This window comes from Falco naumanni, chromosome 4 (genome assembly GCF_017639655.2).
Source record: "Falco naumanni isolate bFalNau1 chromosome 4, bFalNau1.pat, whole genome shotgun sequence".
NCBI classification, from domain to species: domain Eukaryota; kingdom Metazoa; phylum Chordata; class Aves; order Falconiformes; family Falconidae; genus Falco; species Falco naumanni.
The window spans coordinates 97,695,080-97,720,487 of NC_054057.1; the positions used below are offsets into that span (position 1 = coordinate 97,695,080).

Genomic DNA, 25,408 nt, shown 5'->3' on the forward strand with positions numbered 1-25,408 from the left:
TGTATGAATAACTTACAGGGTCTGTCTTAGCTGGCATGTAAGAGCACACGCTGTGCACGAGGTATGCTTGGCACGAAGCAGTTATGGCACCCATCGTACCTGCAGTGCACCACCACTGGTCCCATGTCCGGGGTTCTGGCTGCGGAGGATCTCCTCACGAAGGTTAGCACAGGCAGGGCGTACTCCGGCACACCCATGTCAGGCCACTGAGTGTAGTGATACTGAATAACTGTTCTCTCATTCTGCCGCCCTTTGGGGTTTCCTTTCTGACCCTGCGTGCAAAATGTTTGCAGAAAGAAGTGAAAGATTACGGAAGAGAAGCAGAAAAAGGCACTTGATCCTACTGGCTTGCTCAGCTGAGAAAGTGCTGGACTCTAACAGAGGAAACCTTCTGCAGCTCTGCCTCCTGCTAGGTGGAGACAGAGTTCAAGGAAAAATACTGTGGGAACAGATAATAACAATAACAACTGTGACACCAAAGCAGCGGTGAACTTAAGAAAAAGAAATACAGGCTAAACCTTTCACTGGATTCCTTGTAATCCTGGCTTTGCTTACTTATGGCCCATCCACCTGCTATTCAAGCTGCCTATGCAAACACTGAGTATCGCGGCTGTGTGCCTTGCATCCTACACAAGCCAGAAGGCACCTGGGTGAGAACGGTGAAGGCTTTACTCACCTTTTTCATCTTTGTGTTCCTGACTGTGAAGCGGCGCACAGTGTAGCAGGCGTGAATGTTTGTGCTCTTCAGTGTGACGATTATGTTGCCATACTCCTCGCTGTTCTCCGACGGCCAGTACTGATCGCATTTTCTCTAAACAAAGACATAGTTGGGTGGATTGGCAAAGAGTCTGAGCTGCTTCTTTATATTTGTGTCAAGAGCTTTTTAAAAAAGTAAAATCATAGCTATGTATCCCTCTTTGTGTTAGTTATATATTATACATCAGTATGTATCATCCCAAACCATTTAAAAACAAATTCTGCCCATGTGATTCAGGGAGGTGGAAGGAGCAACTACTAATAAACTAGAAAATCTCTTACTCTTCCTTTTTCAACAAGGTTTGTGATCATGACAATGATTCCAGTATTTTGTTCCCAAATCATCCTCCAGAAATCTTCAAAGGTAGACTTTAAAGGTCCCTGGGTAGCAATGTAGGCTTTTGCTTTGTTGTAACCCTTCAAAGAAAACCATAATGCCAAGTGAGATGAAAGCAACACCGTGGCAGACATATTAATATTTTAAATGTAACAAAGAAAGGTGCCTTTCTTATTCAGAACAGCAAGGAATTTGTAGCGAAATTATCAGGTGAAGTTGGAAAACACAACCACTTTACAAGTGGCAATACTTCCTCCTTGTGGAAAGATTCAGAGTTAAAGAAGAAAAAACAATTCAAACAACTTACATCGACATAATTAGCATTAATGTAGTCACTGTGCTTAGAATCTTTTCCTGGTAAAGGCCTTAGCTTCACCCTGCTGTGATCATCTGCAGGATGAAAAACAGAGCAGAGAAGCATTAAGGAAACATTGTGCAGAACTACAGGTAAGCATCCCATTTCCTGCGTATTGGAGTAACCCTTACTAATACATGGAAGAAATTGGTCTTGGATTGGGTTCAAGAGGGAGATGAGAGTATCTGTTCTTGGTCATCTGCTTATGGAAGCAGGTCCTCAGTCTTCACATCCCTTAAAGTATGTGGATCATGCTGGGACAACTTCGCTTTAAAGGACGCTGGAGCCTCAGGAGCATGATCTCCGGGATCACCCCCGTCACACGGCACCGTGCGGTCCCAAGAGCCAGGGCACCCCAGGGCTCCATCGCGCTGTGCGGAGGTGCCGGCTCGGCTCTCGCAGGCAGTAAAGCTGCCTTTGCTCGGCTCAGTGACTGAGCTCATCATCCTCCCCTTGACTGGCTCTGGGAGCTGAGTGAATGTCCTCACTCCACCACCCTCATCACACCAAGAGGACAGACTAAGTCACGCTCTTTAGCTCCTCTTTTTGTTCCACCCAAATGCTCGAATTCAGCTTCAATCAGAAAAAATGTGCAGTCCTTCCCCCGCTCCTGGGCAGTGGCGTTGGGCTGGGTGGTGCTTCCAACACACACAGAGATGAGACGCAAGAGCTAACTTTAAGCATGAAGAATCTGGTTTCAGCTGCCCTTCTTTAGCACCAGTGGAGAGAGAGGTTCCTCCAGGGGCAAGCTGGAGGACTGGAGTGCCTGTTCCAATTCTCCAGTGGTACTTCTCCCTCTGTGCCTAGACCAGACATCTATGTCTAAAATCAGAGCTGGGACAACCGCAATGAATCCCCTTGCCCAAGGCCACATAGCAAGTCTTTTACAGTTGGTCCTCAGCTGGCACCTTGATTACTTCTTCAGATCTGTTAAGAGACATGCATTTCCTTCCCATGCCATCAAAAAAATTCAAGATTTATTGCAATGTTTATGAACATTGTGAACTTTTTATCAGTGGCTCTCCATCTTTGTTCCTAAACCACAGTGATTGCTGCATCTGCCATTCATTCCACATCAGAGAATGATACAGAAAAAATTACTGGATTTCCATCCCAGACTTGCAATAATTTGCATTCTAGAGCAGAGTCCAGATTTGCAGTTCTCACAGGAATAGAGGCAAGGCCTGTGCTGTGCTACAGAGATCACTGTTTGTCCAAGTTGTACGCACAGCTGAAGCAGTTTGAAATACAGCAGATACACTGTAAGATTTAGCACCTTTGGGATTATAAGGGAATCACAGGGATCATCCATAAAACTCTTTGCTCCACCATGCACTTCTCTTAGGCTAATTTTCAGACATTATTGGTCAGTAAAGCTCTGATCATCAATTCATCCCCGTTATTTCTCCACAAAATTTGATACCAAACTGATACTTCTAAAACTACACTTGGACCATCGAACTGCAAAGTTTTTTTAAAACAAAAGCTGGAGTGAAATCCTGGCCCCAGAGAAGTCAAAACATCCACTGCCTTTAGTGGGCAAAGGACATCCCAGCCACACACAGATGCCCTGTGAGAGGAGAGCACCTTTCTGAGATGATTCACTGTGCTTACGGCCCGTGCTTACTTACAGGCTAGGATGTTGATGTATCTGTTCTTGTGCTTGTTGTCAGGGTGGTTGGAATGCTCTGCAGTGATGTTCATGTCGGCCGTACAGCGCTGCACTTCCTAGGCGTAAAAATTATTTGCATGGAAAACGTTTCAGTCCAAAAAAAATTCAACTAGATCTCCTTTTGCAACAGCTCACAGAAACCACATTTAAAATACCGATACCTTAATGACTGGATTAAACACGAAGTCTTTCAGTATTATCCTGTATGACACAGTCTGATTAAACTGAGCCGTGTTGGCTGCTCCCTGGTGTGCGGTTATGCTCCTCACCACAGACGGTGAGAGATGCACTGTGAGCACCCTGAGGGCTGACCGTCCCCCCAGCCAGCAGTCCGTTTGTCTTCTGGACTGCATCTGCTGTGATGCCCCACTCTGTCCCTCCTTGGGAAGGGAGGGCAAAGCCCCTCCAAGGCAAGAGTGGCCAGTGCAGCGTAAGAAACTAAGCACAAAAACCATTTCAACAAAAGACTTTTGACCGCTGGACAACTTACCTGCTTATAACCTCTCAAAACAGGGTTTCTGACATTTAAGTTTGGCACTGACCTTTTGTTAGTTCTCTGCAGAAAGATGCCTTTTACAAAATACAAATAAAATAGATCTCTGCAGATAGCAGCGAGTGCTTCAAATACCACTGCTTGGGCACTGATCAACAGCCCGTGATACAGTGAAAAAGAAAAAAGGTTGTACCAATATATATATACATTTGCAAAGCAGAAAAAGGCCAGGCTTGCCAAGGTTTTCATGAAGCTAGAGATGCAGATTTCTGTCTGGTTGAGGCTGTAGGTTAGGTATCTAATTCTTGTTGATTTTTTTAGTTCTTTACCTACCCCTTACTTACACTGTCCAACAACAGAATAACAGGGCTACTGAAATGGGGCCATAGAGGGTCTTTTCTCTGACCCTGAAAAGCAGTTATTCCCCATGGCCAGACCGTGCTAGTTACACACTTCAGAAACCATCTTACAAACTGAATCACTAAAACTCATGTGTGATGCCACCTCCAAAATATTTTTTAAAAATCTATTTAACCACAATCTTCCTGAAAAAGCTAAGCCCCTCTTTGTCACTAGGCATAAATATTTTTAGCTTAAAGCCACATTTTTAAAAAATATGTAAGTGTTTGGCATTTACAAAGTTGTGAGTCCCAGAAATTGCACCAAACAGAACCAATTTCCCCCAAGGATATATGGGGAAGTGCCAAATTACTTTGTACTTCAGGCTTTAAAAATAACAGTATAGAACCTGCCTAAGAGGGAAAGTCATTAGGAGCTCACAGCTGCTACAAAGATCATGAGCTAAGTGACAGAGAAAAATTATCAAGAGAAATGCTATACAAACAGCAGATGTAACAGAGTTCAGCATTATGCAGACATTTCACAAAGGACTTGCATAGCAATTTTGATATCTTCCCCAGCATTTACAATTTGAAAGTGCAAAGTATACTAAAACCTTGAACATTTTATAGCTTTTATATCCACATGACACTCCCAAATAACAATTACTTTCCCTCTTTCTTCTCCCCCCCTGTCTCCATAGGGAGAAACACTATGCTCAAGGAGATAGCTGAACAAAGACAAAGTGGAACAAGCAAAACTCTCAGCTGGCCCTAATAGAATTTTCATAGTTCCATTTCTATCACAGAAATAAAAATAAAAATAAAATATCAAAGCGTGCACTTCCCCTAATTCTGCCTATCAGCTCCAGTAAGCAAGGGACTTCTGATTACACAGTGGGCAGGATCAGTTCAGCCTAAGTCATAACTGGAAAAACAGCATACTTACATGTAAGGTTGATTTAATGCAATTTCATTTTACCTTTTTTTGCATTTAGAAATCATATAACATCACTGTTGTACCATTGTAGGTCATTCCTAAAAATACCCCCCTGCTTCTGAAAAGCCTCATGCCAAACTCTACATCTCTGCATCACTACAAAATTCTTTTTAGAAGTTATTAGCATTGAAACATTTATGGCAAATGCTGCAGAATTTAATATAGATTAATCCAATAAGGTTCTGTGGAGAATACTCTAAAAAGTTATAGAATTTAATAGGGAATTACCTCCCTGCTAAGGAATTTTCTCTGACAGTTTAAATACTACATAGTAAATGTATAACTTTCTATTAAATTCTATACGTTTTTTTCCATAAGGGAATTGTTGGTAAGGTTAATCATTTTAGTTAACCTTTTTATGTTGATGCCGACTGTTTTCTCAACTGTACATGTTCCCAGCTGGCCAATATAAAGTTAATAGACAAGGAAGATTAAGCTATGATGGAGAAAAATGCAGCAATGGAAAAGGTCTGACGCTGTGAGAGCTGATCATCTGAAAATGGCTTTTCTTAACACATAACATTCTAAATTATTCTTAATACTCTGGAAAGCTACTATTAATGGCGGATTCCTATGTTTGCACGCTGCAAAAGCATAGCAAAAGGAGACTGTTCAACAAAAGCTTCCCCCTCGCCAACATGCCTCGACTATTTTTGTCTTCAATAAAAATCAACTTAGAACAATAAAAGGCCATTTTGACTTCAGTCGTCGTGTCGTCTCCCCCCCCTCTCCCAAGTCAGGACACAGCTGATGCTGTGGGACATTGAAGTTGCCCAGCAAGGAGGGGACTGAGGACACCCTCCAGCTCCATGCTGGCCACTGACCAGGTCTGGCTGTGCTGCAGACAGATGGGGCTGAGAGCAGAGGGCGGTTACCCATGCTGTCTTACCCTCCGGGGTTCCTCTCTCCAAATTCTAACAGCAAATTACTAAACCACAGGCTCATCCCACCAGACAGTGAGGCATAAGTTAACATTCCTTTGTTATTAAAGTCAAAGTGGTTGTCTTTCATCAATGCACAAAATGCTGCACGAAGACAAGACTAGTTGCAGCCTGTTATCTGTGCCTCTGTTCAGAGTATTATTTACCCTTTGGCAGAAGAGGACAGCCTGGTGTTAATAAATTTCACCCTGGAGAAAGTACCAAAAAGTCACCATCTTAATTATGCCATTTTACCCCATTTATGTATATTACGTATTTATCTTCCCAACATTTTCCATTGCTTGTACAATGAACACCCTGGGATTTATAAATCTTACTGGCTACCCAGTCCTTCATTTATATTTAAAACATCACCATAATTATATTATTATTACAACTGAAGTTTGTAGGCAGGCCACCAGGTCAGGTCTGATCCCAGGCTGCTCACCGCAGCTTAAACAAACTTCTCTCCCAATTAGCACAAAACTGCTACTGGAACCTTGGGGTAGGACAGATAGCATCCATATCGCCACATTCGTCATTCATCCACAAACTTTTCAGCTCTAGAGTATTTTCTTTGGCTCTCCTTAATCCTGCTGAGTCTCTTCCACTGATTTTAATGGTGGCTGGCTAGCACACTGCTGCTTTTCACATTTTAACTTTGCAGAACACATTACTGTCCAAAGATGAATGGATACAGGCTCTTACTCTGTCCTTTCAACTTATCATTGACAACCCAAGAAACCAAAGTACATGGTTTCAATTGACCGTTAGTTACTTTAAAAAGTGTTCTAGTCTATGCTATTATGGCTAATTTACCTTTTAATTATATTGTCCATGCTAATGCTAATTGGAATTTGATACACCCAGGTTTAACGATCCATTTTCATTGCCTTTCTGAAACAAGTTACAGATTAGTTTCTTTTAAACTTCAAAGAATTTCCATTTGTGTAAAATCAAACTGTTCCAGTGTCGTGCTGGCAATATAAGGTTCTGAGCAAGAATTTTTGCTACAGTGCCTGAGCAGGAACTCGGTCTCTTGATTTGGCCTTATGCAGCGCTGCTGTTGTTTCCCATTACTTCAGCCTGATGTCCTAGCAGGGGCTGAACTGTGAAAGCCTATGAATAGAAATGAGGAGGAATCACGAACAAAGAAAGGATCCTAATCTCACGGACTAAATTAGAGAACATCCATAGCTATGTTTTGGTATTGTTGTGATACTTTTCAGCATGAAAGCAGCTAGTTCATCCACCCCTAAAATCATTTTGCATGTATTATTTTAATCCCAAAGTAGAGAATTCTCTGGTAGCACTCTTGATGTTTCATCACAGCAAATGTAGAGATGGCATACCGACAGAGATAGTATTTGAAGATATCCCAAAGGAACAGTGTAGATTTTTGAGATAATTTAGCACTAGCATCAACTCTCTGGCAGCTCTCAAGAGAGAGGTAAGCTGGGGGCAGCCTAGAAAGAAGGGGGAAATAAACAAACCAAACTCAACAGAGGAATAACAGCAGAGGAATCAATAGACAGCTAAAAATTCACGTAAATGAATGAGAGAGGAGAGGATGGTGGAGGAATGCTTGCTTGCAGCATCCTGCCCTTCGTTCTGAAGGGAGGTGTCGGAGCCTGGCTGGAGCCTTGCACTGCCCGTGCGGGGCTACGGCTGCTCCGAGTGGGGCTTCCAGGCAGGATCTTCAGTTATAGCTGCAGGGCTATGGCTAGCAACAGAAAGCCCAGATATCCATACTTCTTCTATTGCTTCTCTTCAGCTTTATCTTTTAATTCACAATGCCAATTTCTTAGGGTAGGTGAAGCGGTGAGATAAGAATTGAGAACTCCAGGAAGACCCTATTCTGTAGCCATCCTTCCTCCTCCAGCTTCACAGTGCTGCTTCCCTCCAGTGCCAGTACAGCAATGCACAGGCTGAGAATACTTCTCGTTATGGCAATTTTGGGCCAGGGTTATAAAACATTTCCCAGTGCAGTAATGTCTACTAGCAGCATGCTTTTGAAATGGCATATTTCTGCTGCCAAATTCCTTGGTGTAGATGCAGTTATAAGCGTGTGTCTGGTGTAAGCCCTGTCTAATCTGTAAGGGATGCCAGTATAACTACACAGTGTTTTCACTGTCTCAAGAAATGTGCAAAGTGCAGTGTTATCTGTCTTCAATGCAGCCCTTCGCTAGAGAATAACATTCTGAGGTCACCGGTTAAAAAGAGCTAGTGACCCCTGCCCCAAGCAGCAGCAACCATGAGAATAACATTAGCAAATCCCTGCCACATCACTGAAGATATAGATTTATGTTATTTTCTTACATTTCAGGACATTTAGAAGAAGGTGCCACTGGAGTATAAAGATATTTTCAATTTATGTGATGAGGGAGCTAGACAGCCTGCCTCCAAGTTCAGCGAGCCTGTTCAGACTCCAAATTGGCAATGAATCATTACACTCACACGGCCACAGGCAGGAGAGGTCTGCGGAGATTGCATTCACCCACTCTAATCGCTCCCGCAGCAGCGCTGACCAGCCCGCTCCAGAATTAGGGAGGAGGGAAATAAAATTGTCTGATCTCAAAAATCAAAATACTGTATTACTCTATAAAAATTCACAGTTAGCTTTGGGGATGGACGGTGATTCCTTGGCTTAGTGTTCCTTTCTTAGAGGAAAAGGAGACGACTACTCGAAAAACTTCCCGTGTTAATTCCAGTCACCAGCCAAGGGGAGGGAGCGAAAAGCTTTGCCGTGGGAGGTGGCACTTCACACCCCCTTTGATACAAGAATTTGGAGGGCACATGTCCTATATAGTCAGGCTATCAGGGGAACAGAAGATTGACAGATGTGACATCAGTTTTTAAGACGCGATCCAGAAGGGATTTCAGGCACTACAGCCCACTCAATCTGACTTCTCTGTGGGGCAAACTGCTAGACGCTGCCATAAATAGCAGAGCTGGTGAACACCTACCTCTAACACGCTGTGGAGAGGTCCCTGAAGAAGTCTACAGGTAAGAACAGTGTGGAAGAGAATAGCATATTTGGATTTCCAAAATGTCTGTGAAAAGGCCTCTCAGAAGACATTACTTAAAAAACTGATCTGTCTTGGAGCAAAAGACACACTCGCCTTGTCTACCAACAGGTTAGAGGTGTGACACACCTGCCCAGGAATTGTCAGCGTTCAGATTTCAACAGTGGGACCTTATGGGGACCTAATCTATTCACAAATGGACTGCAGAGGAGACAAAGTGTGTTTATGATATAAAATTATTCAGGATAATTAGAACAAAAGCTGTTTGTGAAGGGAAGCAGAACAATCTCGCAATACTGAGAGGCTGAGTGATAAAATGGCAAATGAAATTCAATGTTGATAAATGCAAAGTGATGCACTTGGGAAAAACAACCATAACTATACATCCATCCTGGCAAGTTCCCAATTTGCTATTGCCATTCAGTGACAAGACCTTGGGGTCACAGCTGATAGTTTTCTGGAGATGTCAGCTGAGTGCTCAGGAGTTGTTAAAAAACAAATAGTATGTTAGAAAGAAGGAAAGTAATAGAAAAACAAACAGAAAACGTCACTGTGCTCCCACAGAACTCTGCAGTAAACCCACTCATTAAACGCCGTGCACAGTTTTGGCTTTCCCATCTTGAAAAGGGTATGGTAAAGGAAGCAGAAAGGTACAGAGGGAACAAGTCATCATAAGTCTAGAGTGGCTTCCTCAAACACAACAACAGTTTAGACTTCCTCAGATTTGAAAACAGATGATTAAGGGGGAATATGAGGGAGGCAGACACAATCATGTGAGGCATTTAAATGAAGAGGGATGTACTCTCTAATGCAAAAACTAGGAGGCACCAAGAGAAGTTATTAGGCATGAGTTGAAACCAAAAGGAAGTTTGTTCTTGTGGAACAAATTGTAGAATTCATTGCCACGGGATGCTTTGGACACCAGAAGTCTAAACGGGTTCAAGAGGCAATTAGAAGATTACGGAAGAAAGGTCTATCAAAGACTATCAAACATAATGATGCCAAGAACATCTGTGGCTAGACAAGGAGTAGATATAATCTCTGGCTCAGGAACCTCTCAATTCTCTTCAGTCTTGCCACCAAACCCTGCCCCAGTGCTGCCCTGTAAAAATGTGGTACCTCAGCCTGTATGCAACAGCAAGAGAGTCCTGGAGCTGCCCAAAAGCAAGCCAAAAAACCTCCTTGAACTCTTTTCAGTGTTAGGTTGAACAAATTCCAAGATAGAATACAAAGAGTTATATCAGAGACCAGCACTGGCGATGCAGGATTGTGGATTTTATCTTAAAAAGCTATTTGTTTGTTCAGTATTAAATTGCATCCTATATTTCTAGTTTATATAAAAAAATGAAAATTCACGGGACTCAAAGGAAATCTTAACAAGTCTGTATATACAAGAAAGCCCAGCTATCACCAGACAATAAAGCTGGCTACTTGCACTGTGACTACCCAAAAGGAATAAGGATTCATTTTGGATGTATTTTCCATGGAAAGATCTGTGAGTTCAAAGTCATTTTTTCCTCTGCACATAAAACGCTTCCTAAGCACATTCACAAAATATTTAGCAGTAATTAAGCTCATTTTAAGAGAAGGAGGGAGTATTCACACCATTTACTTTCAAAGGAATCTTCTTCATGTAAAAACCACCTCAATACAACCCACAACCCACTGCCAAAAATGCAGGAAGAGACTTACACCAAAACCTAGCAACAAACAAATGGAAAATGTTTACCTTCTACATCGGGCAGAGTATGTGTGTGCCTAGTTTAGTCTTTCCTTTCACAAGTTCCACCATAAACCTCCTGCCACAGAGATTTCTGAAGAGATTTTTGATCTTCCTTTCTTTTAAAAACATCCCACGCACTGACTATCCTTGGGAAGATTTATCTATTCTGTAGTATCGATCACATGTTTTCAGCATCTCCTTGCCATCTTCTCTCTTCCTTTGAGATGTAAAAAGCAGATTCTTTTGTAAAAAGCCCGTATGACTGCAGAACCTTATACCTCTTTTCAGAAGTTCCCCAGGCATGAAGGCGTGATACGGCTGTGCTATGTCCCACCCAAGGCTAGCAGCCCTCTAACACTGGATTTTCTGTTTCAGCTGCAATCCTTCTGTTTCTCCATAGAACATTAACTAAGTCTTCGCTGTAGCTAGCAGATACAATTCCAGCACAGCACACCGTGGCTGGATCTGACTGCGTGTGGGGAGCTACATCGCTAGCCACTTCCGACAGCTACTGTGTAAACATAACCTCAGGCTCCTCTGTCCCGCAGCCACTTTCAAAACTGGGATTCTGATCTCTGAGCCAGTTTAGGCACTTGAGAAACATTTCACCTACAGGCCCTGTGAAAAATCCCAGGTTTTACTCTTCCGTCTCATCACTGTGATCCATAAGGAAGAAAATAAGGCCCATGGGGTGTCAGCAGGGCAGAACATAAGCAGTGCAAGGGAGCCAGATGGTTTATCCCAGACTCCGATCGTCTTGTTCCTGTTCCTTCTCCTTACTCCAGGAGGACATTTCATGTACTCTTTAGGAAGCTGAGACCTCAGCTATGGAGAAATACGTCTGGAGTAGCTATACTGACTTCAAAGCAGACTCTCCGAATTTTAAGCCAGCACGGAGAACAGAATTTGGCATGTGCAGTGCGGTCGAAGCAGTTTAACTTCCCTTCAGAGGGGACCCCGCGCTCCCCAGCACAGGACTAATTGGCCAAAGCTATCTCTCTGACTGGCTGCCACGGCGTGGCACTCGCAGCAGGGAACTCCAGGAGGAAGGGAAAAATAAGGCTATTAGAGCAGTGTTTTTCTTTGCTAAAACACGGGCAGAAGGTGTCCAACATTTGTTAATAGCAGTGATTTTGTGACAGCTGAAGCAAAGCCTGCTTAAAGCCAGACCAAGTTTACAGATGTGTTGCTGATTATTTTGAATAATTAAATGGTGTAAAACCCAGCTGTGATGAATAGCACCGGGGTCGCAATTCATAAATAATTGAGAAGAGTGAGTCGCATTTGATCACCCTGATCAAATTCTACTCTCTGGAGAATAAATGTTTGTCCTGAATACCATCAACATTGTTAAATGCCTCAATATTCCTGCTCAGCCATCCAGCCAGCAGTCAATTGAACTAAATCACTTTAACACCTTACACATTTGCCTTCCTCATGAATACAAAATGTTTCTAACTTACACAACAGTTTTTGGGCATCAGACAAAGCAGGCAGTCTTTGTAGACAGTAACCAAACAGTGACAATAAATGTTTTAAATGATCCCATTAAAAACAATCCCTGCATACAGTCTTGTCTTTACTGCAGTAAGCGATGAAGCCGTAGATATTAGGCCACCTATTATGGTTCATTGCCTTGTTTGTAAGCAGAGCTGCCTCTCTGATTCACATGCAACACACAAAGAAACCTCCTTTTGCTGGTGGGGAAGCCAACAGCACAGGTCCGTGCCGTTTCCCGGGGCTCCTCCTGGTTCTCCATACTTCCAAAGGTTCAGCAGTGACTATGGTTAGACTGAATGAAAGAAGTGCCTAAAAACTAGCCAGAGAATACTGACTTGTGCTTATCGAGGCTTGACTCTGCAGCCCGTCCTCATACTGGGGGATGTTTACCATGCTTGCATGATATGGGTTTGGTAACCCAGAGGTGGAAAACTACTTTCACTTCATTGGAATTACCTCCAATTTATAGCAGATTTGTAAGTCAGAATCTGTCCTACACAGGTAACAAGTTGCAAACTTTAGAAAAGACACATTAGGTAAAGCTCACCAACTAAATCCTGAAGCCTTTTCTCCTTGGTTTTACTGGAACAAAATAACCAACGATTTCAACAATAATCTTTCCTGGCTGAACAGACCATCAACAAGGACTCCACGAACTGACCCACAGTTTGGGTTTTCATAAAAAGACTATATTCCACTACTATTACTCATAGTGAGCACTGTGTTCCTCCTTTCGGGCTACGCAGGGGGTCTGGGACTTCTCAGTGTGACTAAGAGGAGCAAATTCTGGGCCAACAACAGTAAAATAAGCTGCAGATTGTAAGAAAAGCCTGGAGTTAAACCCAACTGCTTGTATCTTCACGTTGTTCCTGGGGGACTGCAGGCAGCTTTTCCTGTTTAATAAAAATCTCAGAGAGTCCCCCCTTAAAGGCACCAAATCTGGGGTGGTTAGAAAGCATCTGTAAATGTCCAGTCCCACAATGCTTATACCTGGAGGCAAACTGGTATTTCCCTATTTCTTCTGATACCTTTGAGCATTGCATTTACCTGACATTACAGCATCACACAGATGTCGCACGGTCCATAACTATTAACACACAATTAACTTTGGGAAAACAACATTTTATTAGTGGATCATTAAATCGTACCTCAAAGTCTTCTGAGAACCCATGCTGGCTATTAGAATACAGCTCACTGATGTGTTTAACGAACTGCTTGACTGGAATTGCTTCCATATCATCTGTAGAAAGAAAGAGATATTCAGAGTTGCTACTTGTCTCATCATAAAACTTCAGGAGAGAAAGTCTGCGCTCAGTATCACCTAGATCTGAGTTTCCCAAGGGCAGAGCTCATTCAATATGCAATAATAAGAAATCTTGATGAATCTGGCCAATTTTGAGATAAACTCTTTGTAATATATATCTAATTCTAAGTACTACAATTATGAATACCGAGAGTCTCTTCCCTAGGATGCTATTTTGCAAACTCCAACAGAAGTTCCAAGGATTGCTTAGTTCTTGTTCGTGGTTCGAAGATAGCTGTGGATGGGATGAAGAGGCCTCCTCTCACATTGTATAAAAAGAACAGAAGAGACCCAAAATAGGAAATTACAGTTGACGATTGCTCCCAGTACATTTTTACCAGACTGAGCAGACACACAGGCTTTTCTCTTGGAAGTTATTAACCTTTTCCTTTTTACACAATGATGTAGAACCCAAATGGACTTATCAGGAAACTGTCTCTGAGCAAAAGAACAGGCACTACAACACCCACACTAATTTGAGCTCTCTCTCATGCCAGACACTGTTCATAACATTGAATATGTATTCCACTGGACCATTTGTTCTTGCTCAGCACAGTGCAAATTCCACCCAATATACCAATAAATCACCCACAGACCTTTTTTCAAAGACAGAAGTCAAAGGCTTGAATTGAATTAAAGACAAACAAGACTGTTTCAAGCACCTGGCTGGGGTGTGGGATGGCTGCCTTATTTCTCTCCCTTTCTGTCTCTCAAAAAGGGCCTAGGTGGTGGTGTAACCACCACTGCAGTTGGTGGAAACACCGCGCTTGCCAAGATTCATTAGTTAATATTTTCAGTCTGGCATTTAGGAAATGTAAATTGCTATACAACTGTGATTACTTTCAGCATGTGAAATAATCTATCGCCTGATGGCGACTATTGTCTGATTGCATGATTTTATGGCAATACTCTGGTATTTATATATTCCATTTAATATTCTTCTGAAGATTGCATCCAGTTTATGTTTACTCCCAGTAATTCAGTGGTGTATTTTTGCTCCTATTTAGCAGCCATATGGTTTGGTGCTACAGCTGCATTATAATCTGGATTCTTTTCCTTTTAAACATCTACATTATGATTGAAAAAATCCAAATATTTCTACAGATACTTAGCAAAATTTAACGATAAATAAATAGATGTGACATTTACTGTATTCAGAGTGAAAGATCTTTGGCAGCTAAAACCTCTAAGCTGTCACATATGCTTTTCTTAGCAAAGGGTATGAAGATCTGTATGTGTAAATGAGGTTCTACTTTGGCAAGAATTTTATAGATCCCTGACAATCTGATTTCTTTCCAGCTGATGACAATTAATATTGACCATGTCATTACTTCTCTACTCTTATTTTATCAGGTAATGCTCTAAGGTGGCTTTTTGCATCTATTGACATCTTCAGATCTCAATCAGCTCTCTTCTATTTTATTTACAAGAGCCAATTGTTAGAGATATGTTTGCAATCTGATCACCACCCAGTATAGTAATGCTACTTTAATTAACCACATGCTCATTTACTGAATAATACAGAATTCAAAACATTTGACAAGTGTATGCTTATCTTAGCAAAAAGCTACAGCATGCAGAAATGCTGGCGCTTCGAAATATTTAAGTGATAACATTTATTCTATGTAATATTGAGAACATCATCATCTCACAACAACATTTGTATTAATATTTTTGCAGCCAAGACACTTGAGTGGAATGATCTACAGGAACAGCAGTCAATAGCAAGAGCCTGTAAAACAATCATTCCTCTCCTGAGAAGTAACCCATACATCCTAGTTTTCCTTGAAAATAACTTGTGCTATGATAGCAATTTCAAATACTCTCACAAGAAAAGTTCCATAGTTATCATTTAGGTTTTTTTCTTGAGTAGTCTAGCTCAGCTGAGACCAACTGAGATCAAGGATTCACTGCTGCAGACCAGTGTGTCCAATTTAATTTTGCAGAAGGAAGAATTTAATTTTAATTGTGATCTGTGAGCCAAAAAATACATTACAGATGACGTGCTCTCTGGTCCACTGAATTCCCACCAATTTCAAGGATGGGTCTGCACCAGAGATCCATGGCAAACTATGGTCAGCTTTCTTTTTATCATCATTACTGCATGGTGGCAGTGTGTCTCCACCTTTATAGCCACTGCTAATTCACTTCCCTTGTTCACTATCCTTTATTGTTTCTCCTCCCTTTTTCACTTCTGAATCCCTCCAGAAGCCATAACCCAATGCAGTTTCTTACTCTATTTGATAACATGGGCAACAATTAAGCATTAAATAAATTAAATAGGAAATACTGTTGATGTATGAGCTCACTGGGTGAGAGAGAGCTTATGCTGCTGAAGGTGCCCATAAACTCAGGAAACCCACGTTGGAGTAAATGTAATTGTTTCATATTAGGAAGATTAAAATCAGAACCACAAATATCAGAAACTCAATAAACCACTTATGATTTCCAGCTTTCAAACTGCTGGGATAGCACGGTGCAAGATGTGGCAGGCACCGCGCAGGAGGCCACCCCTGGAGGGACATGGCAGCCCAGAGGGGACCGGCAGCTCCCCGGCTGCACATCCATCTTGCCCCCAGCTGATAGCCACCAGAAAGCAGCCACCCCCAAGATATAGTCTATTACACTAACCAATGAACCAGAAGAGTGTGAAAGTAATTTGGGGTTGTATTTTTCTGTTCATGACCTCCAACTCTGAACTTTTCAGCCAAGAACACAAATTATTTTAGCTGGAGTACATACATGCCCCGCCACAGGCAGCGTGCCAGACCTCTGGGAAAATGTGTACTGACGTGCTCAGCACTCCTGAATGGTATCTGCTCTGATGTTATCCGAAGATGGCTGTGACTTGCTCTAAGAAAACCAACAGATGTAGCTAGATGCACAGAATATGCTTTTCCTTGCACTATCATCAGTCCAAAGGCTTTGGTTAAGCCTTCTTTAGATCTTAAGACAAATAGACTTGAATGATTATAATTCTTATAGTCGATTGAAGAGATTAATGGAAACCTATAATGGCTAATTAGGAGCTCTCATAGTCATTCTGTGCATATTCCCTTTTACACCATATACTTTTTCCCACCCAGAAGCTTAAGCAACATTTGATATTGTCCGTATGATCCTTACATTTTGCAAGACTTACATGCTGTTCAAAGAGAAGTGGGAAATGTTTTAATAAGATACCTTCACCTCTAACACCGCAGATATAATTAAAGTTCTGTCTAGCTTGGGTTTAGCCATCTGTTTTATCAGTGTCAATAAAATGATTCTGGATTTATGTCACTACAAAACATGAGCTGAATCTGGCTCTGAATGAGCTGAATGTACCAACCCTTTGTGTTGCGCAGAGAAAGAAGTAATCTTAGATGGACAAGAGCAGAAGTCTCCAGAACTTAAAGGAATTGTATATACATTCATCAATGTAAATAATATAACGTAGCAATATTCTTTATAATCAGACACTACTGAAGCTGAGAGGTGGGGGGTATGTTTAACTACTATGCTAGATATTTAACACTTCGGTGGAGTTCCCATCCTCGACAAGTGCCTGAGAGGAGTAACAAAAACACAGAAGCAAAGGGGACCACAATGCAGCTCATTCCCTGCCGCAAAGACAGCATGCCAAGAAGAAAGTCATGTTTGTTTAAAAAAATGATTGTAGAGGAAAACCTTTACTTGCATCTCATTTTTTTGAGGAATGGCAATTGACAATGCAGAATACTTTATACATCCCTTCAGAAGACAGCCACTTTCAAAAGAAGCCCAAAGTGTATAGAAGCAATAAAGTTCAAACAGGGTTATATTTGAAGTTTGGATAATTAGCAGTCCTGCCAGGAAGGATATTCCTATACTTCCCACTTAATAAGCTGCCTTTGTAATGTTAAAGCAATAGGGTTCAATTTCAAAAGAAAAACAGGATATCATATCAGAGATGGCACTTCCACATAATAAAATCTCAGATTCATTTTGATTCATTTATAGCCTGAGAGCTCACTGGATAGTTGAGTGGGATTGGATTGGAACAGACGGTTTTGGGTCAGGAATTAATCCAGAAGGTCAAAGCCGAAGTGCTTCTTCATATTACCTTTGTCTAGTTTGGAGTTTTGGTGTTTCTGAAGACCAGATGTTTGACACACATGAAGAAGTCTTGGTAAGAAAATTCACCCATGTCTTTTGTTCTGTTTCTAAATGCTTTCTGTTCTTCAGTTATTATCTTACCCATTCTACTAAATCCAATATACTCCTTGTATCTTACGCCTTACTTTTAATGTGAAAGTTTATTCCATTTGTTTGTTAGTCACTACACTTCAGCCTCTCATTTGCAAAGCCACCTGGACTCATGTGCCATAGCCGCCACGTGGCTTGGCCCATCTGCTCCAACAGCAGCCACCTACCGCACTGCTCAGCAGCCCCGTGCCATCCCTGGCATCTCAGAAGCACCTCCATCAATTCTCAGCGTGCCCTTCACAGCTGGCTTCAGCCAAAGGACAGGGGGATTCTCCCACTCGGCTCCCCGCCTGCAGGGCTGAGCAGTGAACTGAATCAGGCTGCTGATCTGGCTGATAAGAAAGGATTAATTGATTTGTGGGGAAGGGGAAGAAGGATTAGTTGTCCATGGTGTAGATGGGTTGATCCTACTCATTAGCATGAAGAATAGCGAAGTGCCGGGGAAGCTGCCCTTTCTGAAGGCGGCAAAAACCTGGCTTACGACAGTCATGAAACCAGTGACATTGTTAGTGACATTAGTCGTGGAGAATCCACTCTCAGCAGCGTATCCTCACAGTTCTCACCTTCTGCAAAAAAGTTTTCCTGACTGGAAAGAAGTATCTACCAGGAGCACCATACTAGAACTGGATTTGACTTCTTAACTCACAGATCTGTTAAATAACATATCTGACAAATGTCTTCCCATATCCATAGCAAACAAGCACCAATCTGTTCCCAGCAGCACTCAACCCTGGGATGTCAATTCATCTTCCACCCTCTTCTTCTCCACTGCTGGAGAGAGCATTAAATGCAATCTCAGGATTTTTTTTAATATATATATTTATTTTATTGTTAACCACATTCAGTGGGGTTCAAGGGTTTTTCTTTTTTACAAAGATGGACAGAAACATTCTGCAAGCAGCTGGAATACCTAGCATCAATATTTAGGATGCGTATTGCTTAAAACTGAGTCTAACAGCCATTCAGTAAACTACAATATGTACCAGAACGAAAGCTGCAGAGCTATAGCAAAAGGTTGCCTTCACATGCAGCACTGCTGCAGAAATAACCACGCGGAGTGCGATTCCAACAGATTCATTTCCACAAGGAGCCATGGGGCACTCGTGGCACAGGTCTAAATAGGATCTATGCAACTGTACCGTGCAATAGGAGAGTGCATACAACACACAGGACTGAACGGGGATGTAAAGCCCAAGTATGTCTCTATTTGGTCTGTCTCTAGAAGACTGACTGATCATAAAGAATATTGCAAGGATTAATTGCATACCCTTGGGTAAAATTCTGCCCCAGTAAAGGTTATTGGAAAACTCCTATCGATTCCACTAAGGTCAGGTGTTCACCTCTACAATATACAAAAACCTCCAAACCTACAAATCGAGTGCACACTCCGAAGCGCACACACTTACAGGGACCAGAAACTTCACATTCAGCTCAGACTTCGGCAGTGATTGAATCTGAAATGTTTGAGCAGGCAACTCCACAGCCAGATCCTGATCCAAGTCACGCAAATACTAGACTCCACGAGTAATTCCACATGTAAAAAAGGGCGGTGCCCAGCTTTCTTCAAACCCTTTTAGATTTAGTGTATTTGAATTATACACATTTATATAGTCAGAGCCTTGAATTCTGCAGTACACTGTCTTTCCTTGCTTAACTATTAAAAATAAGAATGCAACTGAAGCCATCGTATTTCATTTGGAATAATTAATTTTTCTGACTGATCACATTGCTTGCTGTATAAAAGATGGCCAGATATATAACAACAGTTTTATTTTTATAAAATCAGTATCAATTAATTTATGATTAAAAAAAGTCATTAAAACCCCCTTAATATTCAGAAGGTGTCTGCTTTCTGTGGAGATCATATCTGCATAAACACTAAACAGGCAATACAATGGGTTTCATTCTAGGAGACCAAACTACCTGCTGAAGCCCTTTAAGGCTGCTATCCTCCTGAAGTCACGGACCTTAGTACTTTACACAATTCATAAATTAAAATAAATTAAGATAAATAATGAATGTTGATTATTGGGGACACTATTCCTCATTAATGCTCACATTTTTGTAATCATGCATATGAAGTGCTGTCTTTAATAAAAAAGGCCTTTCAAAGTGAAAAGTCACGGGAAACACTTCAAATACATTTGGAAAGCCCTGGATAGGTGGGCGTGTTGAAAGAAAAACACAGAAGTCCTTTCAGCAAGATAATTGCAATCTATTTGTTATGATCAAGTCAAATGAACACAAGGGCAGGTTTCTGATAAAGGGGAGACACATGAAAAAGCAGAATATGAAAAATCACCTGTGTAATATTGTAGCTACATTCATCTCTCTTGCTTCAAGATTTAATCTACTACGATGCTATTAGCCATGTGTCAGTCAGGAGTATAAAGATGTTAATGATAAAATTTTATATGTGTCAAAATAAGAGCTCAGTTTAAATCCGCTTGTACAAATTTTAGATTAGGTTATCATTAATTATAAATGTAATAGCAATACACTTCTTCCCTTTAAGCTAAAAAACAATTTCACTCCAAGAGAATGAAACAATGTGAATTTCTCCTTAGCACAGAAATTAAGCCTGATCTTATTTTATATTGCCTGCTAAGGAACACAATTTTAACCTCACATATTTCCATCCTCAGGTCTCAGTCATGCCATCAATTCCATACATGCCTTACATTTAAGCACACGGAGGTTCAACTTCCAGGGCTCTGCATCCCAGTGTGACACCTCTCATCCGCAATTCACATGGCCACCAAGAAAACATGTTTTTGGATGATTTATCCAGCTCCTAAAGCCTCCACAAGTACCATGGTTAGATATCATACCATAAATTCTTCAGTGTTCTGCAGGAGCAGGGTTCGTAGCAGAGAAAAAGGAAGGTGGATGTTCCCTAAAATACCTTGATATCTTCTTGGCTTCAGAGGATAGCTGTGTTTGCAATATTGCATTCATGAATTTAATTGAAGCTGAAGATAGGTACAATTCACAATATGGTGCTGGGACATAAATCCGCAGGGAGCAAAAAGCAGAAAAAAAGTCTTAAACAGCTGAAAAGCACTACGTCTGTGCTCAGTGAAGAGCTTCATGCCCTTGAGAAACATGTCCTGAGCTGCACTTGGCACTTTTTCCTGTACCTTGTCAGTCTCTAGCACAGAGCACAGAGGATCGCTGTGCTCAATACACCACCACTGTAGTAGGCACAGACATGTCCTGGTGCTCTGCTTTGGGATGCAGCTTGAGACAGCTATATCTTGGCAGAAGACAGTAAGATACCAAGGCTCTGTTGGGAACCTGCAGTTTCTTTGTCAAATGAGGTACCTCTTGTTACAGTCTCTTAACAGAAACAGTTTATCACGGGGTGGATACTCCCAGAAGGTATCAGAAGTGCAGGAGCTGGGCTTGTAAAAAAGCCCAACAAGCCTAAGCACCGACATTCATCAGGAAAGGTTCAAGGCAACCATGGTTATTAAAGGAATAAGGAAGAAGGTTTCAAAATTCTGCAGAGATTTAACAGAAGCTAAAAGTTAGTAAGATGAACTCTTGATAGGACTCCTTCTTGTAACCATGCAAAGAGGGAGGGAAATGAAGGAGGGCCATGGCTGCACTGGCTTTACACCTTCACACGATGGCATGAGGTGGTCCAGACACCTTTTCACTGCAACGTAACTGGCTGCTCCGCTGTTTCCTGGGCTCATGCACACACCCCGAGTCACTCTTAAAGAAGCATGAGAGTGTTTCTCCATTGGATTGTGCCTCTAGTTATTTTAAATACACTATTCATAAATTCCAGTACCAGTTAAAAAATTAATTTACTGCCATTTAAACTTAAAACTGCATGCACCTTGATCCAAGAACTGGGATGTGTTCCTTAGTCTTGTAGTCTAGACACAGCTGAAATGACTGGCATCACACCTGAGACATTTTACTTGTACTAAAAATGGTGAAAGACATCTGGAATAATATGCTAAATGAATCAGTTGCATTGGCCAGCCTGTTTCTCTGAACTGTGGTCAAGACTATGCAGAGTTTTGCTGTAGGGTCAAGCCTCAACTACCTCTGTACGGATCTCACAAGTCCTGCTAACACCAGTGCCACAGTGCCTGTTGTGTCCATGGGCTGGGCAAGAAACCAGTAAAGCCACAGCAAGATCCAGAACACACACCCAAAAGCAGGAAAGCTCTGAAACAAAGGAGAGTAGGAGGGCAGAAGTGGAGTTTTTGCTAGTTCCACTATTGGATGTCATCACAGAGGTGCACTTCTGCACTGCTGTTGTGGAGCAGGTCTAGCAACGAGAAGACAGGAAAACTGACATGGGATGCATTTTGTTTTGCAGTGCTGCAAAAAACATACAGGTCTGCAGCTACGATGTTGCTGTTATTCTTACTTACCCAACTCTACCAAAAAGGATCAAGTCCAGAAATGTTTTACCCAGATACTGAAAAACACTATGGAAAAAACCAAACCAACAGGACCAGGAGCTGGTTTGCTGAGAACAAGATCTTGCCAAGACCAAATGTTATAGCAGAGAGATCCAGGCAAAGATGATGTGGATGTGGCCAAAATTAACTGAGTGTGGAGGCAAAGAGAGAAGACATGGAGAAATAATTTTGTTGGGCTGAACAGCAGGGGAGTTTGAGAAATCTGCATTGATTACAGATGCATTATTGTCAGGTGTAAGGCTTATGTGAGTTTAGATTTATACCTCAATTGTAATATCCAGTGGGTGACTCAGTTAATGATATCTCCTTTGTCCCGTGTTTCTCTAGATCAAGCAGTGCAGATAATTATGAATAATGATAATGATTTGAGTCTCAGAGCAAATTTGCACAGATAAGCACACACCTATGGGTGATGTGGCTTCATGCACAATAATTAAGCACGTATGCCATGGGAAGTGAAATAGAAAATAGGTAAAATAATTCCTTTACAGGAAGATTGTTTTAGATTTTGGACCTGATGAATTGTACTGTTTGTCTATTGTAGGTAGCAGGCAGATTGATTTTAGAGCTCATAGACCTGAGAAGACAGAGGGCTTGCCTAAATAAGAGCAGAATGCGGTGCAGAACTAAACACGAAAGCTACCTCTGAGCACGCCGACAGGTCACGGAGCAGAGCGGTGGCATGCAGAGATGCCAGTGCCGCTTCTGAAACCTCGTGAGCTGTGTCAGGATGTTGCTGTGCCTGGCTTCCAGACACCTGGCAGAGCCACCCCACACCTGGCCAGGACCAGGCAAGCCAAACCCGCTCAGCTCCCTCTGACCGGCAGCTCACTGCAGGCTGTAGATGGGCCTTGGCAAATCTCCTGTCTTCAGATACGCTGCCCTAAATATCCATCATTGTGGCTGCTTGCTCATAACTCAGAGCAGAAATTAGTCCACTGAATTGTAGGAGGCAGATGCATGGTCCCATGGGGATCTATTCAAATTTCTTTTATAAGGATGGGGTTTCACAACCTAACAGGATTACTTCGAAAAATTTGAAATGCCACTTACATTTTGCTTTTAGGATCAACATGGCAAGTAAGACTTTCTCACACCCTCTGGCAGCTTCCAGAGGAAAAGTTCAGAGGCTTATAATTTCATCAGTTGTGATCAGTTTAAAGGAAAATTTTGTCATTTAATATTTTTAAGGCACTTCAGTGGGCTGCTTATGTGGGAGTAGCAGCTGACGTCAGAGGAGACTGTCATTTAGCAACAGGTATATGGGGGAAAACAGGCCTCTTCGACATCTCCAAACAAGGGAAATGTTTAGGACAGCTTCAGGATCTTTCCAGGCAGTAGCTCCCATCTTTGGAAAAAGCCAGCATAGCTGGAATTTATCTCTACTAACACTGAGCCTCATTACCAGCTCCTTGTACAGGTAATAGCTAATAGACACAGAGAGGCACTTCCAGAGGGTGACTTGTATTTTGGTGGCCTGAATAGCTTTACTGTCAGTGCCAAGATCTTCAAGTTCATCAGTTCATTATCTCTTAAGACTTTCTGGGCATGATTCAGCTTCAGGTCAATGCATCTCCATTTGGATATCTATATGCAGGTGTCTAAACGTCTATCTTAGCCACAAAAATCTTGTGATTGCATTGGGAATTCAAGGGCTGGATTCACCTTTGCATCCAACTAGACTAAACCTCTAAGTCCCAGTTCTTCATGCGCCTCAGAGCTCATTGGCAGTCCTTGTAGATTTTGAACTACAAAGCTTCTTGAGATATCTTGCAGCACTTGCTCAGCAGGTGCCTTAATCTGCAGTGCCCATTATCGGGGTGAGCAGCTCGCTCTTAGCATTAGCGAGCCTGAGCAGGCCACAGTGTGCACTGCAGTGATGGGGCATCATGTCAGTCCCAAAGCTGCTGTGGTCCAGTTTGTTCTAGTCATGGCAAGACAGCCCCAAAAAGCAATTTTCTTCTGTTCTGTCACCTGTTGTTACATGCTAGAATGGCATGTGCTAGCCTGATGGTACCTGTCACCTGAACAGTTTTAATGGAACTTCTTCAGTATAAATTACAGTTTATATGAATGCTGTCCGGTCATTAATGGACTGACCATCAGAACATCCCTGCAAAACAGGGGAAGAACCACTGTCTCAGCAACACAGACCACAGCATGAAAAGATGCTGAACTTTCTGCTGGTTTCTTTATCTATAAAAAAGTTGTCTCAATTACAGTGAAAAACCTACACAATGGCCAGAGACTTCTCTCCAAGGGGAGAACGTATCTCCTCCCACTGCCTTGTGCTCGTAATCCCCTGTGCTTTGACACTGCTTTGCAGAGAGTCCAGGTTAGCTCACCCTCCCCTTCCTCGCAAGCTCTAAGGAGGTACCACACGACAGCAGGCGCGGTGGGACCATTAAGCTGACTGCCAAAAGCAGCCCCAACAGGGAAGCGCTCATCCTGGGTTTACAGTAGGAAGAATGGAGTTCTCCAACTATTTAGGTTCTTTTGTGAAAGCTCATTGCAAGGCTAAAACCTCCCATCTCCCGTTACCCTAAAGGAGAAGAAGGGTGGCTTCTTACAAAGGACGTGAGGTGGCCAGGACATGTCTGCCACAGAAAGGAGAGGAGATGATAGCACGTTTGCTTTTCTTTTCAGTAGCACAGCATCAGACTGCAAGGCAAACTGCCTAATGTTTTCTGCAGGAACGTAATAGCTAACCTTTCATATTAGTTCCCATGGCTACTCTGAAAGACTCTTTCTAGAAATAAGTCACACATGTCTACTGAATAAAATCAAGGAAAATATAACCGGATTCTTTCACTTTTCTAGGAAGCATGTTTCCTTCAGTGTCTCAGAGATGGCTTTGAATGTTTTTTGGTAAAATGAACCTAATTAGCTACAGACTGAATCCTACACCAACGACACAAATTACAGAATACGACAAGGAAACTTAAACCACCTTGAAGCAGCGAGTATGAGCATTTGACAGACTGAGGTCAATACAACACTTTGGGCATCTTAATTCTGCCTGTGAAACGAACCAACATCAAACAAGGCAGTGGCTGCAAAGGCCACTGTGACACCAAGCTGCTCTCTGTCATCACGGCTTAAAGGGAGCTGGATCCCACACTTAATAATTCCTAGGGGAAATGTCTCACGAAGAGAGAAAAGTACTAAACTCTGCTTCCAGCTTCACTGTCGGTATAGCTGAGGGGAGAATTTGGCTTTTGGTAGCTTGATTAATACCAAATTAACATACGCCTTTGGACTTTACTTGTGATTATTTGCTTTTCCTTGCGTCCTGCTTTCCCCTCTGAGACCC

At 42.0% G+C, this 25,408-nt stretch overlaps 1 protein-coding gene across 1 annotated transcript in view; it reads right to left on the reverse strand.

Moving 5' to 3' along the window:
- PTPRG (protein tyrosine phosphatase receptor type G) overlaps positions 1-25,408 on the reverse strand; it is a 412,309-nt gene that overhangs the window by 18,181 nt on the left and 368,720 nt on the right. Inside the window, exons 15-20 of the mRNA XM_040589702.1 lie at positions 13,269-13,360; positions 3,080-3,176; positions 1,401-1,483; positions 1,039-1,173; positions 677-811; positions 100-272 (exon numbers count right to left, since the gene is read on the reverse strand). Coding sequence (XP_040445636.1) covers positions 100-272; positions 677-811; positions 1,039-1,173; positions 1,401-1,483; positions 3,080-3,176; positions 13,269-13,360 — 715 coding nt within the window. The remainder of the gene's footprint in view (positions 1-99; positions 273-676; positions 812-1,038; positions 1,174-1,400; positions 1,484-3,079; positions 3,177-13,268; positions 13,361-25,408) is intronic.